Genomic DNA, 18,150 nt, shown 5'->3' on the forward strand with positions numbered 1-18,150 from the left:
TTAACCACTGAGCCAAGTTGGGAACTCCGAGATAAGTTTCTTTTCTGGCTTATCCCATGCTCCTCTTTAGATGGGAAGGGATGTTTACTCTAGAAGGGACTTAGTAGCCAGTACCAACTGTTTGTTAAGCACCTTCATTGGTTATTTCCTTTAGTCCTCTTAACAGTTTTGTTGGCATTTATTACTCATGTTCTATGGACAAGGAAAAAAGATTCAGAGAGGTTAAATAATTTGTCCCAGGTCATGCTGTTAATAAATGACAAAGCCAAGTTTGAGAGCCAGGTCTCTCTGGCTCATTTTCCACCCACATAAAGACAAGTTCTGATGTGTCCGGCCATTTTTGGCATGCCCCATGTCCTGGGTTCTCCTTCTGCCCTCCTGTAACTAGATCTTAGGAAAAATGATATCATCCTTTTTAGCAGATCGGGCCTGAAAAGGGGTACTCTTTCTGTTCTAATCAACAGTACGTAGTTCTGGGTATTCCTTTCAAATCTACCTTTACATATGGTAGCCAGATACCATATTGATTTATTGAACGAGCTAACAAATTGGCTCTGGCCTTTTTCTTTTAGTTAGTTCATTTTCCTGTGGGATTTCGATCTGCTTTTTTCTAACTTTTCCTTCTGGACCCCAGAGAAAAACTTCCTCCTTAGATTTTCAACTCCAATCCAAGGCCCAAGTGAAAAGAATTTCCTTTATTGAATAGCATTTGACTGACATCAAGCACTGGCTAATGTCAGCACTTTCCAGTTTGAGGGATTACAGCTTCAGTTGGGACTTTATTTCCGGGGAGGGTCAGTGGGTCGATTCCAAAACTCATGGTGTGACATGTTTAGCAATCTCTTGGGCCTTGGATGCATTATTATTTTCTCTATCAAAATGTCTTTTCTCCCTTCCTAGAACATCTTTTATTAAGTTTTTCCTTAATATGTCTTAATATTTAAAATTTTTAACTGGAATTTCTCTTTACAGTTGTTGGCTTTGCTATGAGTAATTCAGGTCTTGTGGTTAGGGTTATTTTGGGGCACTAGCTGCATATTATCTTATCTTTCTCAAAAATTGTAGTGTTTTAAATTTAAAACTTACTTTTTTCTTTCACTATTTCTTGATTGCTTCCTGTGTGTTTGTATGGCTCAGGCTGTTGTTTTTTTCTCTTTGTGCTTTTTATTTTATTTTTGTTTTTTAAAGTTTTATTGACATCTAGTTGATTTACAGTGCTGTGATAATTGGTGCAGGCTGTTTGATATAGAGCAATGAATGAAACACGGCCCCTGCCAGGAGGGGTGGGAGGAGCAGACATGGAATGACACGTGGCAGTACAAGCAGTAGTGACTCAGGTGCGCTTGGAGGATGCAAGGGGTTAGTGACTGTGCCTAGGGGAGCCAAGGAAAGCCATTCCTTGCACAGGGAACGTGGCATGTGAAATGCAGTGTCATGACAGGATGTGGCAGGAAAGGTCAAAAAGGTCAAAAATGAAATGGAAAGGTCAGTGTAACTAGATGTAGCCTGCAGTGGCTGAGGTGGCAAGAGATAAGGTTATGGAAGCAGGTGGGAGCCCAATTGTAAAGGACTTGCATGTTTAAATTCATCCTGTAGATGACAGACAGCCACCAGAGTTTTTTGAGCGGGGGAACAATAGGATTATATTATTTATTTATTTATTTTTTTGCTTTTTAGGACTGCACCCGTGGCATATGGAAGTTCCCAGGCTAGGGTTAGAATCAGAGTTGCAGCCACCGGCCTACACCACTGCCACAGCAACACCAGATCTGAGCAGCGTCTGCGACCTATACCACAGCTCACAGCAACGTTAGATCCTTAACCCACTGAGCAAGGTCAGGGATCAAACCCGCATCCTCACGAACACTATGTTGGGTTCTTAACCCACTGAGCCATAATGGGAACTCCAGCTTATCATTTTTCCTTTAACTTTTATCACGACTTGACCCAAAGCTTGGTATGACAGAATTATAACAAAGGGAATACTGTGCAGCATTATTAGAAGTGACTAACTTAAAATCTTCCAGGGGCCAACCTGACCTCAGTGTCCATTGCTAGGCTACTTCACTGCCTGTCTCTATCCAACTGTTAGGTTTGTGTCATAGAAAGCTGATTCTGATGGCCATGTGGAGAAATGGAGAGACTGCAGTGGGGAGAGACTAGTGCTAGGGAAATGCTTTGGAGATAAGACCTATGCAGTGATCATATGCACTCAACCATGTAACCTAGCAATCCCACCCTTAGGTATTTACCCAAGAAAAATGGAACCATATGTTCACACAGATACCTTTAAAGGAATGTTTATAGCAGTTTTATTCATAATCGCCCCAAACTGGAAGTAGTCCAAATGTCTATCAGCTGTTGGATGGGTAAGCAAATTGTGGTCCATAAAATGGAATACTGCTGAGAATGAAGGAATGAATTACACTACTGATATGTGTGATAATATTGGTAAGTCTCAAAAGCACAATGCGGAGTGAAAGAAGTCACTCTCAGAAGGCTACATACCATGTGATTCCATTTACTTGACTTTCTGGAAAAGGCGAAAAATCGGAACCGTGGTTGCTGGTGGATAGGGAGTGAGGATTGACTGCACAGTGGGAAAAGGCCGTTTGTGGTGGAATTGTTCTACCTATCGATTGTGATCGTAGTTAAACAACCATAGGCATTTGTCAAGACGCAACTGAACAGGGTGAATTTTACTGTATGTAACTTATACTGCAATAAACCCATCTTAAAACAAGAAACAATGATAGATGGATGAACCTCGAAAACATGATAAATGAAAGAAGCCAGACTCAAAAGAGTATACACTGCATGCTTCCATTTATATAAAACTCTAGAATAGGAAAAACTGATCTGTGGTGGAAGAAATAAGAATCAGAGTTCCCTGGCTGTGCAGTGGGTTAAGAATCCAGCATTGTCCCTGCTGTGGCTTGGGCTGCTGCTGTGGTGCAGTTTTCATCCCTAGTCCTGGAACTTTCACATGCTGTGGGCACCGCCAAAAAAAAAAAAAAAAAAAATCCACAAAGAAGAAGAATCCTAGTTGCCTGGGATGTGATAGCGGGAAGCAGGGTATTTACCAGGAAGGGGCAGGAGGATCTTTCTGGGGTGATGGGAATGTTCTGTGTGGGTTGATAGGAGTGTGGGTTACATGATATATCCAACTATCAAGACTCATCAGCTAGTACACTTAAGATCTGTCCATTTATATTAAAATATAGAAATTTTACCTTGAAAAGGAATATAGTAGACTGGATTAAAGAGAAACCAAGAGAGAAAGAGATCAGATAATGTGTTGGATTTGAGAGGTCTGGCTTTGGAGTTTAGTGCATGGGGTTTTCCAAGATGAAGAATAATGGGCAGCCAAACTTTGGGAGAAGAGTTTTGTTGCTGTGTGTTGAGTACCTGTGGGATAGCCTAGTGACGATGTCTAGAAGGCATTGAGAATCATGGATTTGGTGTCCGGGAGACATTTGGCTAAAGATAGAGATTTAAATGTTGTCGTCATCATCATATTAATTGCAGCATGAGAATACATGAGCTCAGCCGAGGAGAGAAGTAGAATTGTGAAGGAAAGAGACCCGAGAATGCCTTCGTCCACCCAGCTAACACCTGCCAGTGGTCAGCTGGGTGGAAGAGAAGGAACGAAAGAAGGAGAGAAAGGAGGAGGACAGTCAGAAGCAAGCGGCGTCCTGGAGTCCAGGGAGAGGAGAGCTCTGATGAGGAAGAGGTGGTCAGCAGTTTCAGAGGCTTGGGGTTATAGCAGCAAGGAGGTCTGTGGGGCTCATAATGAGAGCAGTCAATTATTAAGGAGTGGCAGCAGAAGCAAATTGTTATGGGTCCAGGAGTGAATAGGCGTTGAGAAAGTTAAGGTGGCTAAGGGTGGATTGCTTTTCAAGAAACTGCTTGAAAGAAAGAGGGGGATGAGGGCACTAGTGTAAAATGGGAGGTGGAGTCAAGCTTCTGACCATTCACTCGTCGCATTTTCATGTTAGTTTTGATTGGGCTGGGAGTAGACGGAAATATATCTCACCAAGGAAAATTTTCCCAAGGAAACCTTGTTGTATAAAGTAGTAGCAGCAGTCCTTTGAAAATACTTGCCCTTGTGTGAGATGAAGACACAAAGAAAGTGGCTCTCGGGACTGGAAAAGCCTAGCTTGCGGGCTCCTCTTAATGACAGGAGCACTGGTATATCTCATCCTGGATACTGAATTTTTAAGTTCCAGACAACGGTACTAAAACACACAAAAGGTGAGGAAGTTTAATATTCTTAGTACTAATATTTCAAAATCTTTTAATAGCCACAGAAAAGACCATGCATAAGTTAAAAGGGTCATTGTAAGGACTCTAGTAGCCTGCCAAGGACCCAAATGATTTTGATTAAGCTGAGTTGATTGTTGTAAGAGATAAACCTGATACACGCGCTCTCTTTTTCACCCCAATCCTCTCCCCCAGTTCCAGCCTCTCAGGTGACTGGGCTTTGCACTGCGTTGTAAGGCTGTCACATACCCCGCTCTTAAATGACGGCAGGTAGATCCAAGCCTGGTGCAGGCACAGACGTTAGATTGAGAGCTGCTTTTGAGATGCTTTGGCACTGGTGGGTTTTATTCACCTGAGTGAAAATTAAGTTGCAATATAAAGGGTGATTTTCTCTCTTTGGGGTGTTTTTTGTTTTTTTCTTTCCCCTTACTTTCCAGAGTATTGGTTCTTAGCCTTCCAACTTGCCTCTTAATTTAGGAGATAGTCAAGTAAATGTGTTGGCTGCTTCTCGTGAGGTGTTTAAATAATAGGTCTTACTGTTACTGTGAGTTCAGTTCGTGTTCATTTGTGGCTGATTTTGCAAATCTGATCAATATGTGCATCAGTCATCATTCTCATCCTGTTCCTATGCTGTTACTACTAACAGTATTACCACTTTATGAAATAGTTGAGTCCGGTGCTTTAGCTTTTAAAAACTGAAGACAGTGTTATTTTTCTTGAATCAGACTCACATACTTTCTCTGCTTAGGTAATGTTAACATGGACTTGTAGATTTTGCAATTAGGTTTTGCCTTTATTAGGGCTGTATCACAAAAAGATTTTTGTCAAATTAAATGGCGTGTGCTATGGGCCGATTGAAGATTAGATACAATATTCAGAAGACTGTAACTGGCCATAAAAGATGTCAGTGTGTTACCAAAATATGATAGGTGAAGGAGCTTTCTTTTCTTTACACCTTTAAAGCGTGGATAATATATGATTTTTATGTAGTTATGTGAAGGTGAATCTTATCTCAGACTCTCTCAGAGTTTGTGACTATTTTTGCAAATTAAATGGAATCCTAGGTAAGTACTGTGGAAACCAACTCCTTCATGGAAACTCTTCCTGAAAGAGAATTTGAATGAGTGTCTACCGGAATCCATGTTGCATAAATAGGAATTCTGGATATAGGTTTACTCAGATATTGACAAATAGCGACTAATAAAAAGGATGAAGGAAACCAGAGGATGCTAATGCGTATCAGAGAGCGATCGTCCCGTCCCCCCACCCCCCCACCCCCGTGAATGAATTGTAAGTGGTGAGGAGGAGGAGGATCTGGGTCCCTGGATTCCGTTCTAGGATTCTTGGTACCTCACCAGACTTCCGTGTGCTAAAAGAGAGCCTTTGATGCCATCTTTTCAGAGCATGCATTTGTTTTTCTCTGTTTTTGAGAGGAATGAGAAAATGGGAAAATCCCTGAATTTGTTTCAAAATGAATTTCTGGAAAATAGCTGGTTGTGTTCTGTGGGTATGAGCTGTGTGGCCCATGACCTCTGGTTGAATTGTAAGGAAGCTAGCCTTTTCTCCTGGAAAGGAGGTGTGTGTAAACAGGTTTTTTTTTTTTTTTTTTTTTTTGAGGGACACAGAGTGGAATGTTTGGGAATGAGTGGGACTGCTGAAAGTCTGGTATGTTTGATGTCTGTATACCAAGGAGGACTGTGGGGAAGGCCTCATTAGTAATAATAATGGAGTGAAGGTGGCCAGCAGAGGTTCCAAAGTTAACCTCCTCCCCCCCTCCCCCCCCCCCGCCCCCTGCCTCGCCCCATTCTGGGAGATGAGTTAATGCTCACAATTCTGGCTTTGGTCTTTGTAATAGTTGGGGACTTGGGGGACAGGAATTAGTAAAGAATCCAGAAACCATGGAAATTTGATCTCTGGCTATGTCCCTTCTTTAGTAATACTAGTGGTGCAAGGTGGCTTGTCATCGTTCTGCTCAGCTGCCACTGACCCCCTCCTTTCTTTTCTGTTTTTCTATGTTAGCCCAGTGTATTTGATTTTCTATCCTCAAGGGGGATTGAAACCATAGAGGGGAAAGAATTTGTTTTATGCTTGGAAGTATTCTTGACCTAGGTAGCAAAAGCAAGGTCTTGGTTTGAGAAAATGTGATGGGAAGATCCTAGAGAGAGGCTTTCAATAGGTTTTCCCGCTTTCAGAGTGTGGTGGGGAAGTGATCAGGGAGAACAATCCAGAACAAGCCCAAAGCAGCATCAGATGTGGATGTACTTGTTGCATTCCTTTTCCTAACATTTTCTACCCTCTGCATGCAGCAGAATCAGATGGCCTGTTAACGTCTGGAATTAGGTCACTTTCTGTGTAGAGCTCAGGAATGTCATAAGAGTGGATGATAGAAACAGTGGAATTTTATAGTATTATTTTCCTATTATCTCTAGAGCTTGATTAATTTCTCTTGGACTTGAAAGTTGTGTACTTCTTCTGCCTCTTGCTACTAAGGCCGTTTTTGGGCCTCTGATGGGAGTTGATTGGATTGAATCCTCCAGGTCTTTGTTCATTTGTGACATGGAAAATGATCTTATGTATTACGTTATGTTTTATTTCTAGAACTCTATGGCTTCGATGTGCTCATAGATTCTACCCTGAAGCCATGGTTGTTGGAAGTGAATCTCTCTCCTTCTTTGGCCTGGTAAGTAGTCTGTTCCATCAGCTGGAAAAGGGTGACAGATCTCCAATGAGCAGTACTAAAACACTTTTTTTGGGGGGGTCTTTTGGCTCTGGGAGACTTCTTTCCCCTTGGTTATATTATATTGAGATGACTGGAATTTCTAAATTTGGGGGATTTGTAATATGTTGTTAGGTCCATACTGCAGCCATGGTCCCCTACTTCCTAGTCAGTTTGCAATCTCTGTTTACTGTCTTGCTGGGCTTCTAAGGGATGCTTCTTGCATTTCTATCCTCAGTGCAGTCCTCTGCTCTCTTTCCCTCTCTCTCTCTCTCTCAGCTTTGTAGGTGTTCTGCTAAGAGTAAAAAAAAATACCTGAGATATCATATTTCCTCTGTTACCAAAGTTTAAACATACTCTAATCCACGTATACCATAAAGGCATAGAGCTGGGCCTAGGACAGAGTAGGTATTTCATCCTTTTACCCTATGTCCTGGTGTTATCCATCCAAGATTCAAGTCTAAAAACTTCAAACAATCTTTAAAAAAATTTTTGAACCTATCTATTAATTAGAAGAAGGAAAGAAACTTTTTTTTCAATACCAGAGAAGATTCTGCTTCTATTTGTGGCTATAGCTAGAGTTTCTGTTAGCTGAATGCTTCTCTAAACAGCTAGAGAACCCTAGAGATTTATGCCAGAGACCACCCAACTGCTGCATTTTTAACGATGAGAAATGTTGGCAAAATGCCAAGTGATCAAATAAAGACAGATTGGCTACTTCGTGGGGTGGGAGTTTGGCTTAACCCCAATAATAAGGTGTAGAGCTGGATGTTACAGATGCTTCGGCTGTTGTGCTACACTTGGGTAAGTCAGCACTTTGCAGATTTCTCAGGAACGTACATCATGCAGTGAGAGAGCCCAGGATGATGCTTTGGGTCCAGCAGCCAGAGTAATCTGGTTTCTGGAGGAATACCTCAACCCCAGGGCCAACGTGGTGGTCACTGCCACAGGGAGGCCTCCAGCTTTCATTCCATGCTGTTTCTGTTTCCATGGGTTCCTGCTGCATCATCTGGTGATATTTTGATGTAACTGGTTTTTTTTGTTTGTTTGTTTGTTTGTTTGTTTGCCTTCATTTTCAAGCCTACAAGCTTAAGAAGACTGATTTAGAATGGAAAACCAAGGCTTAAAAAAAGTACAGAGATAGCCTAAGTTTCTTCTCTTGTGTGTAAATGTGATTTGACTGTTGCAGCAGTAGAAAATCATTTGAATGATGGGGACACCTTAAAAGAGTATATTAAGAGTCTGAACCACTAAAATCCAGTCAAAGTGAAGCGCTGTTCATGACTAGTGCAAAATTTGAATTGTACAAGATCTTCTGGAATAGAAGCATCGCATGCCAGGGGATCAGTGCCTTAGAGCTGGGCCTGTTTTACAGAGGTTGAATTTTACGCCAGGCTTTTGTTTCTAGAATTTTTGCTCAGATCCCCCCCACCCCCCATGGAATCAGTGTGCTTTAGGTGTTGCTCTTCACTGACGTTTGGAAGCTTTGCTATATCCGGGCCCTTTAGGGGCAGCTATTCTGTTAACCTGTAAAATTATCAATTGCTCTTTTCTTTCTCTGTTCTGTTAGTGATGCACCTCTGGACCTAAAGATTAAAGCCAGCATGATTTCAGATATGTTCACTGTTGTAGGTGAGTAGCTGTGTTTTCTGAAAACTCCCGTCAGTGTTAACCACAGCATCCATTTTGTCAGGCTCTCTGGGTGTTGCCAACTGGCAGTTCCTCAGCCATGCTGAATGTTTTGTACTAAAAAATTATATTTTCAGGGGAGTGTTTATATGTTTCTGCTCCCCCTGGCTCTATCCTGTCCTGAGGCTGAACCACAACTAGGGCTGAGGCCCAACTCCTGGGGCACAGGAATTATGAGCTGAGGAAGAAAATTAAGCAAGAGATCTGGAGAAAGTGTATTTTGCTCTGAACTGAGATAGTGAAACCCACTGAAGAGCCTTGGTTACAAAGGAGACTGGCTCTGTTTCTGCTAGGCAGTCTCTACTAGTATCAACACAATCCATTCTATAGTAGTTTATAACTGGAGCGGGCCAAGGAAGAAATTCCCTTCTGAGTAGGCAAGCCAAAACTTTGAAATGGAGGTGGGCAGCCAGGTGGGTAGGTTGCGGGTTTCGGGTGGTCGTTGTTAAGTACTCTAAAAAGACAAAATAAAATACATTCGAAATAAACTAGCACTTGGTGTACCAGCAAATGCTGTAAAACTTTGCTGCTCTATTCTCCTTGGATGAGAATTCACTTCTTTTTAGGAAATAAGTGAAATTAACTCAAACCTACCTAATTTCTTAAGCCATGGGTGATCTACAAAGCCCATTTTGGAAGTTGCTTTTACAGTTCTAGAAGTGGATCCTATAACAGGACAAGACCCCCTCACTTGCTTCGGGATTCTCCTGATAAAAACATTGTTTTCCAGTCACCAACCAGGAAGCCACTTTAAACTAATTTTTTTTTATTAATCACTGTGTATTTCTGTTTTTGTTTTTTTATGGCTGCATCTGCGGCATATAGAAGTTCCTGGGCCAGGAGTCGAATCAGAGCTGCAGTGAGGCCTATGCCACAGCCATAGCAACAGTGGATTGGAGCTGCATCTGCAACCTACACCACAGCTTGCTGCAACGCCGGATCCTTAACCCACTGAGCGAGGTAAGGGATTGAACTCGCATCCCCACAGAGACATTGTTGGGCCCTTAACCCACTGAGCCACAATGGGAACTCCCAACTTTGTATTTTTACAATGGTGATTTGCACTTTTATTCTGAAGTTCCTCAGAAGTCGACATCTCTTTTCCCATCGAATTACATTTCAGCCCCCCAACAAGGAAGGTTGATTTATCTCCCCCAACAAGGAAGGCTGAAAATCTGTTGATTTTCTTTTCTTATTCTCTCCAGTTGTGGTTCAGAGTTAAAGCAGAATATGTGTGTGGAGGTCGTGCCTAATCCTCTTGCGGATGGACCTCTGTAATGGTGATGACTGTGAAACTGCATTTGTGCCTCTAAAGGGAAGGGGCAGCCAAACCTGCTAATTTCTTAGAAAATGGCAGGTTTTAATGTTTTCCATTCCCCATTCAGGGTTTGTGTGTCAAGATCCTGCCCAGCGGGCATCAACCCGGCCAATTTATCCCACCTTTGAGTCTGCCAAGCGAAACCCGTTCCAGAAACCTCAGGTAAGCAAATTCAGCAACAGGAAGCCCAGCTGTTGTCCATGAGTGAGCTGCAGCACTAGGATTATAAGGTCACTTGCAGCAGGAGGATGGGGGACCGTTCTAGACCGGAGGCAGTTATGTTCAGCCATGGCCAGTAGCTTATGCTTTTAATGCTTTCAAACAAACTTACCCTCTGCCTTTTGTTTTTCTTTTCTTTTGGCTGCTTTTATCATTAATTTCATCAATTTCAATCTTTCCTTTTTTCTTTCTCTCTTTTTTTTTTAAAAAGTTACTCCCCTGTTTTCTCAAATTGATACGCTCATAAACAAGGCCCAGAGAGGGAGCCTACACATTTCTCATCATTACTCTGCTACAGACCTTTTGATCTTCAGACTAGCTTCATAGAGAAGATGTTCAGTTGAAATATCTTCTCTATGTGTGAGTCTCTTCCCAAGGACCCTCGATGATCCTGAGGTGTAGATTGAAGGTAAATGAGATAAATGCCTGCAGAAAGCTGTGCATGCGTGTCTGAAGCATCATTTGACCTAATGTTGCTCTGGTCTTTGTTTGCGTACGCTGCGTTTTTTGCTTTTGTTTTTTTGGTTTTTTTCCCAGTTAAACCATCAAGCTCATCGTTCTGTCTTCTCATTCCCCCATCTGATCAGTCCCCACTTGTCTAGACCTGGCTAGTTTCTACTGCTGTTTCTTTGCCTTTAACATCTCTTCTTATCCAAAAGGTCTGCTTTCTTCCTCTCTTCCCATCTGGATTGATTACCTCACCTACTTAGAAGTTTGAAGATGTTATTTCTTATTAAATCTGTTCCATTCTGTCATGACCTTTTCATTTCAGCATTATTTTCTGGTTCTCTGCTGCATCATTTTGCATTCACTGATATGCTGCTTTTAAATTGTCCAGTACTCCTCTCCTAGATTGTAAGCTCTTTGAAGGCAGAATCAGCTGCTGCTTCTCCCCTTCCGTCCACTTTCCCTTTCTCCTCCACGTTAGCCCTCCACTTCTCCCTTTTTTCCTCCCACTCCTCTTCCTTTTGTTTGCTGGTTTCATTTATACTGCTATTTCTGTTTGCTAAGTTTATGTATCATTTATTCTGAACTTTTCATTAGAACAGGGTTGGCAAACTCCAATGCCACTAGGGACTGCAGAGCGACAGAGGAAAAGAGGACAGAGGGCCGTATGATACAGCTAAGAGTGCCGGGACTGCAGTAAACTGGACAGTGCATGTCTCATACAAAAGGGGCAGCTCTTTTACTGATATGCTCTATCTGATCGTTGCCATGCCTGTGACCCAAGTATTGTAAGATCTTCTGACTGTCTAAAGCAATCAGAAGTCTTATTTTTTTTCAGTTTATTTTCATTTTTTGGCTTTTTTTAGGGTCGCAGGTGCGGCATATGGAAGTTCCCAGGCCAGGGGTCGAATCAGAGCTGTAGCTGCCGGCCTATGTCACAGCCACAGCAACGCCAGATCTGAGCCATGTCAGCAAATTACACCACAGCTCATGGCAACACCAGATCCTTAACCCACTGAGTGAGGCCAGGGATCGAACCTGCATCCTCATGGATACTAGTTGGGTTCCTTTCCCTTGAGCCACAACGGAAATTCTCCAGAAGTCTTATTTTCAAATACTGGCATCAAGTTCAAATTAAAAAATAATACTTTGCAAACCAAACATAGCATGTCTTTGAGCTGGATTCAGTCTGTGGACTGCCTTGCTCTAGAATCGTTTTATTTTCTAGAATCTGTGACCTCTTGCTCTAGAATTATTACCTATTAGTGTTAGTGCTGTAGTGTGGAACAGGGGGAACTATATTTTAAGGGGTATTATCTTGGATTACAAGTAAAACCAGGCAATAGGGTTGCCCTTGATCAGTACATCATAGATCAAAGTGTTTTCTTTAATTTTTAATAAGAAAAGTAGAGGGTTAACCAAGGTATACTAGGAGAACTGAATTTAGGCAATCATTTTCTTTGGCAAATTGTTTTCTGCAATATCGGTGACAAGAGCCACAGGGTTGTGTTAAAGAATGAATGTTTCTGTGCAGCTTTAACAGAGTTTCTGCAAGTTCCACTCTAGGGGTAGCTGTATGTCCGTCTTGGATGAATTAGTCCTTTCTCTTAGCTTGCCTGTCAGCTTTTATTGGCGACTCTTTGCAAATAGTGGAGAATCTATTCACTGTTTGCTCTGCTAACTGGTAGGTAATGGCATGGCTTCATCCACGAGCATCCTGCAGGACACTTATTTAAAGGCTGAAGAAACTATAGATTAGTATACCATGTGAGCCAGTTTGTGAGGTGGAGCAGTTAACTTCAGAATCTTTAGTATGTGGCAGAAAGATTGCATTCTCAGTGGTGAAAAGGTGAAACTGGAATGGATATACCACAGGAGAAAGCAGTGTGAAAAATAATAAAGTATTGGACTTGGCTTTTGCTCTCTGCTTGCAGATTATTTTTTCTTTTTTATATCATAGGAGTTGGAAAATATAGGCCTGTTAGGAGAAGATAAGGCTTTATTCCCTTTTTCTGTCTTTTATAGCGTCCAGTATCTGCACAGTTTCAGTCATCAAGCACCAAGCAGGTAAGTTCTGGATCATATGGAGACTTCATTAACATTTTAATTTCCATTCCCCAAATGGAAAGCCTTTTAGCTTCACTGTTTCACAATACATATTATGTGCACTTGCCTTTTGAACAGTTTAATGATGTAAAGAGACTAAGTGAAAGTGAATCCACAGAGGTCTTTTCACATTTAGAATATGAGAGTAGAGGTGGCAGGAATTTATGAATCATCCTTTTCTGATAGTGATTATATTGTAATGGAGGCAGATGAGTTTAAATGATGAACAGACTTTAGAGGTCAATCTCTGGCTTTGACCAAAATATTCCAGAAAGGAAATATCATAGTTCACAGTGACCTTGCATTTGTTCAGATGTCTTATGAAACATACTGTCGTCAGTAGCTTAATATTGGAAATGGTTTCACATTGGGTATTGGGCTGTATTTAAGGTTTCTAACAGATGACATTTCTTATTTATAGTGACTTGCAGCTTTATGAACCTTAGAAACTCTGCCATAGTTAGTGTCTCAGACGCTACCTTTAAAATAAAGACAATATTTTATCTCAGTCTCTGAATGATCAGCATTTGTCCTCTTCGTGTTCTTAGCAGCAGTATGTGAGACAAACTGTTGCTTTCGTCTACGCAGGTCTTGTTTTTGAGCATCTTTTTGAAGTGGTCGGATAGCAGTGAGAGTGCCGCTCCTTCTGTTTGACCCTTTGATATGAGGGATGTACATGTTCTCATCCATAAGCGTGTCACTTGCAGCTATTAGTTCTTTAGCAAAAAGCTCCAGGCTGTTTATTTTGGCATTTGTACTCTGATACAGTTTCTGATAAACTTGGAGGCTTGAATTAGAGCTTTCTTAGCTGCTGTTTTTGAAGAAGTGATTTATATGGTTTATGTGAATCCAAGAAATGAAAAAAAGACTCACTGGCTGTCTTGCCTAGTATTTGCTAACTGATTAATATGGTTTTGTATATTGTATGGTTTTGGTGCTTAGTTGGTAGAACTCAAAACTCTACAGTAGTGTTTTGTATTTAGCAAGTACCTAAGTGCACTAGCCGCTCTCCATGGTAAAAAAGCAAACAAACAAAAACCACGGCTGCTGACTTCAAAGAACTTACACGCTAGATATCTCTTGAACTAATCTACTTAAGGAGAACATTAAAAGTTCTGTTTCATAGCTTTTTGAATTTGACTCCAAAGAAGTATCTTTGATAGGGAAATCGAATCTTAATTTCCTTTTACCTGTTTTCATTCTCTTCCATCTAGCTCCATTGCTTGAGTTGTCAGCGGTTGCAAACAGCCTGTGGACAAGCGAGGCCGCTCTCTAGTTGTTATGTTTTAAACACTGCTAAGGAGACACAGACTTCCTGGCTTTGTTCGGCCAACCCCTGCGTGTGAACTCTTACTGTCCTTTACCATGTTCTGGCTTGTCCCTGTCTTTCTGTTCATGAAGCGCTCTCAAGTCCACAGTAGTCTTGTCAGAGCCGAGTGAAGACAGACAGATTCTCTGCTCTGCCCATTTAGGCTACGTAAAGTTTTCTTTTTCTGGTGCTGTCAGATTGTGAAGTCAGTTTTTTGCTTGTTGTCTGATGATTCCTTTTGTTCCTTTTGGATTCATCATCTTTTCCTCCATTTCTCCCTTCCCTGGAATGCCTGTGGGTTTTTCACAATGAGCGAACAATGAGTGAAAAATGTATGTTCCGAGATAGGCAGTATGGTTCTATGGAAAGAATAACTTCAGAGGGACCTGGGTTCAAATTTGAGCTCTGCTGGTAACTAACTCTTAGACTTTGGGCAAGTCCCCTTAGGTCTCTGAAACTCACTTCCCATATCTGTCAAATGAGGGTAGTAACACATGCATGAAGTTATGCCGAGAAAGGATTGATAAAACAGGTGAAATATTTGGGATAGTTTTGGGCATACGATGTACCCTCAGAAGATTCATTCCCCTTCATACTTTCGAGTCCTGTTTTTCCATTGCCAGTATCTGGTGTTATTTTGATATCCATTTATCTATAGTCATGTCTTTTCATATTTATGGTCGTCAACAAATGCAGATCAACCCAGTTAATTAATTTCATCCTCCCAGACATCCATACAGATTCTAAATAATGTCTAATCACTACCCAGTCACTTCCTCACCTGATTCACTGCTGCTTATCCTGCAGTTGTGTCTTTTAACTGTGTTCAGCTTTTGTTGGTATGTTTTCTTTCTTTTTTTCTTTTTTCTTTTATTTTCCCACTGTACAGCAAGGGGATCAAGTTATCCTTACATGTATACATTTTTTTCCCCCACCCTTTGTTCTGTTGCAACATGAGTATCTAGACATAATTCTCAATGCTGCTCAGCAGGATCTCCTTGTAAATCTATTCTAAGTTGTTGTTTTCTAATGTATTATGTCACAACACTGAGCCCTGATTGGAAATACAATGTAAAATACAAATTTTATAAAAATTTGTACAAATGCTTCTCTGAAATTCAGAGACATTAAACATATTTGCTATCTTTCCCCTTTTTGTTATTTTGTCCTAAAAAAATCAAAAATTTTGGAGTTCCTGCCGTGGCTCAGTGGTTAGTGAACCCGACTAGCATTCATGAGGACGCAGGATCGATCCTTGGCCTTGTGGGTTAAGTATCCAGCCTTGCCGTGAGCTGTGGTGTAGGTCGCAGATGTGGCTCGTATCCCACATTGCTGTGGCTCTAGCGTAGGCTGGCAGCTACAGCTCTGATTCAGCCCCTAGCCTGGGAACCTCCATATGCTGCAAGTGTAGCCCTAAAAAGAAAAAAGACCAAAAAAAGGAAAAAAAAATTTTAAAGTATGTTTTAAAATAAAGCAGTGTCCATACTACTATTCTTTTTGAGCCCATTAAACTATAAATCTATAAGGATCTTTTTTTTGTAATATTTGTTCCATTAATTTACTAGGAATTCAAGTTAGACTTACCAGGCAGTAATCACCAGCATCATACTTCTTATATTTTTGAAGATTGGTGCCTCATTTTTTTTTTCCTAATCCTCTGGTATCTCCTCAGTTCTTCATGATTTATCAAACATAATTGTAAGTGGTTTGGGTTAAGTTTTTTAGTTTTTAAAGCCAGTTCTCTTAATAACAAGATGCATATCTCTCTGACCTGCTGACTTGCATTTATTCCAAATTTTCACATGCTGCCTCTCCCCTTTTTTTTTTTTAAAAACCATAATGCAAAACTACTTAACTTTCTTTTTTTTTCCCTCTTCTTATTTCAAAGTAGTATACTTCTGTTTATCATTATATTTAAGCCTTCTTTATTAGCCATTTTTGGTCTCTTTCCACCCAGATTTATTCATATGTGGTCTTTTTTGTTCATTTTCTTTTGTTTGATAGCACTAATTCATTTTCTTTTTAAACTTGACCTTTTTATTTTCTGGGTGGCAAGATGCATCATATAAATTGAGCTATTTCTAGCTCATGTATTTTTAACATAGAACTCACAACTTTGTAAAACTGCACTGGGAGAATTTTTATTCTTTGCAGGTGTTCTCTGTCCAGCAGATTTTTTTGCCCCTCAGCTTAGGTATCTTTGAGGATACTTGACCTTTTTTCATATTCTACCTCTCCAGGTCTCAATACTGATACTTGCCAGCTTTCTTTAGCCTGAGAATCTTTTTTTTTTTTTTTTTTTCTGATTCAGCATGTTATTGCTATAAGTGGGGAGAAGTGGTTCCTTGTCTTGATAATTTCACAGACTCACTCAGTTCTTCCTTAGCAATGAAAGTTGGATGTGTAAAGATTTCTCCTCCGGGTATATTTCTGAGCCATAAATTGTACTAATGATAATTTAATATTGTTGATGCATGTTGCAGGGTACAATTCTTCCTGAGACAGTTTTAAGTCTGAGGACCCAATAGTTTAAATGTTGTGTCATCTAGCCAGAGACAGTGGTTCTCTTATGGTCAGAGGTGCTTTATTTCCTTAGCATATTTGTTAATCTATTGCAGTATGTGGATTTATTCTATCTACTACCCAATAAATGTCCAAAGTCAAAAGCAAAGAAGGCTTACATTTGGACTGTTTTGCTCTTGTTTTTGACAGTCCTGATGGCCTTTCAGATCAGTCTGATTCCTTTTTTCTTTTGCTTTGCTTTTTTTTTTTTGTCTTTTTGCTATTTTTTGGGCCGCTCCCGCGGCATATGGAGGTTCCCAGGCTAGGGGTCGAATCAGAGCTGTAGCCACCGGCCTACGCCAGAGCCACAGCAACGCGGGATCCGAGCCGCGTCTGCAACCTACACCACAGCTCACGGCAACGCCAGATGGTTAACCCACTGAGCAAGGGTAGGGACTGAACCCGCAACCTCATGGTTCCTAGTCGGATTCGTTAACCACTGTGCCACGACGGGAACTCCCTGCTTTGCTTTTAATTTCCAGATATATCACCTTTGCATTCATAAGCATTTCTGTTTCTTTCTTTTTTCCCCTCACTATCCTTTCTTCTCTCCTTTTCTCTCTGCTTTTTCTCTTACCTGTGCCTATAATTCATTTGTAATAACTCATTTCGTTAACCAATATTGGTAGGATTCAACCAGTGGGTTTAGGATAGTAATACTTTGTTGTTCCTCAATAAAAATGTTTCTCTATAAACCTGTGCAGCAGACACTATATTGATTTTAAAAATTCTCTCTAACCTCAAATTTATTGAAAAGCTGAGATTGGCAAAATACTTTTGACTTTCTAGTCTGACATTTTCCATTGGCTTCCTCAAAGACACAGGAAGACTGGGTGGATTTTAGAGAGGTTTTGAGATTCTTAGACTTCAAGAGCTACAACTTTTTGTATTTTTCTCCCTCTCAGCCCTCTTAATAGTTGACATTAAATAAATAGGTCAAAGGATTAAAGGAGTTTCTAGCCACATTTTTTTTTTCTCTTAAAGTAGCATTGACCTTTTCTTTGCAGCCTCGTGGTATTTGTAGTAATAAAAGAGTAAAGCCATTGGTTTATGGGAGCTAACAGCTGGAGCATTCATCTAACGAGCACCTTTACTCCTCCTTTTTGTAACCTCCCAAATGTCCTGGCCTGGAGCACCTGCTTGAATTCCTACACACCCCACCCAGATAGCCCTCTTCTGCACACAGTGACTAGAGTTAGGATTATAGACTGTGCATAACAAAAGAGTGGCTGTGACTGTGTATGGGCCATTGAAAGAGACTGGGAGAATTCTGGAGTGCTAATTCATTTCGGGGAGCAGGTTTAGATGAGTAGAGGGAGATTGCAATATCATTATAACCTCAATCTCTGGAAGCCAGGAATATCATTACATCATGAAACATTTCCACAAAGATGAAATTAAGTCCTAGAAAAGCAAAAAAGAGATTAAAAAGATAAAAAAGAAAAATAAAAAAATAAACAACAAACAAAACCCCAATAGTAAAAAAAAGACAAGAGACTCAACAACAAAAACGAAACAGAC

General features: G+C 40.7%; 1 protein-coding gene across 13 annotated transcripts in view; it reads left to right on the top strand.

Moving 5' to 3' along the window:
• TTLL5 (tubulin tyrosine ligase like 5) overlaps positions 1 to 18,150 on the top strand; it is a 310,092-nt gene that overhangs the window by 58,265 nt on the left and 233,677 nt on the right. For 11 of the 13 annotated variants that reach the window (XM_047794889.1, XM_047794885.1, XM_047794888.1 and 8 more), the window contains 4 exons: positions 6,862 to 6,943; positions 8,550 to 8,611; positions 10,054 to 10,148; positions 12,678 to 12,719. In XM_047794889.1, coding sequence (XP_047650845.1) covers positions 6,862 to 6,943; positions 8,550 to 8,611; positions 10,054 to 10,148; positions 12,678 to 12,719 — 281 coding nt within the window. The remainder of the gene's footprint in view (positions 1 to 6,861; positions 6,944 to 8,549; positions 8,612 to 10,053; positions 10,149 to 12,677; positions 12,720 to 18,150) is intronic. The other 2 variants (XM_047794890.1, XM_047794893.1) reach the window with 1 other exon arrangement.

This window comes from Phacochoerus africanus, chromosome 9, assembly GCF_016906955.1.
Source record: "Phacochoerus africanus isolate WHEZ1 chromosome 9, ROS_Pafr_v1, whole genome shotgun sequence".
NCBI classification, from domain to species: Eukaryota; Metazoa; Chordata; class Mammalia; order Artiodactyla; family Suidae; genus Phacochoerus; species Phacochoerus africanus.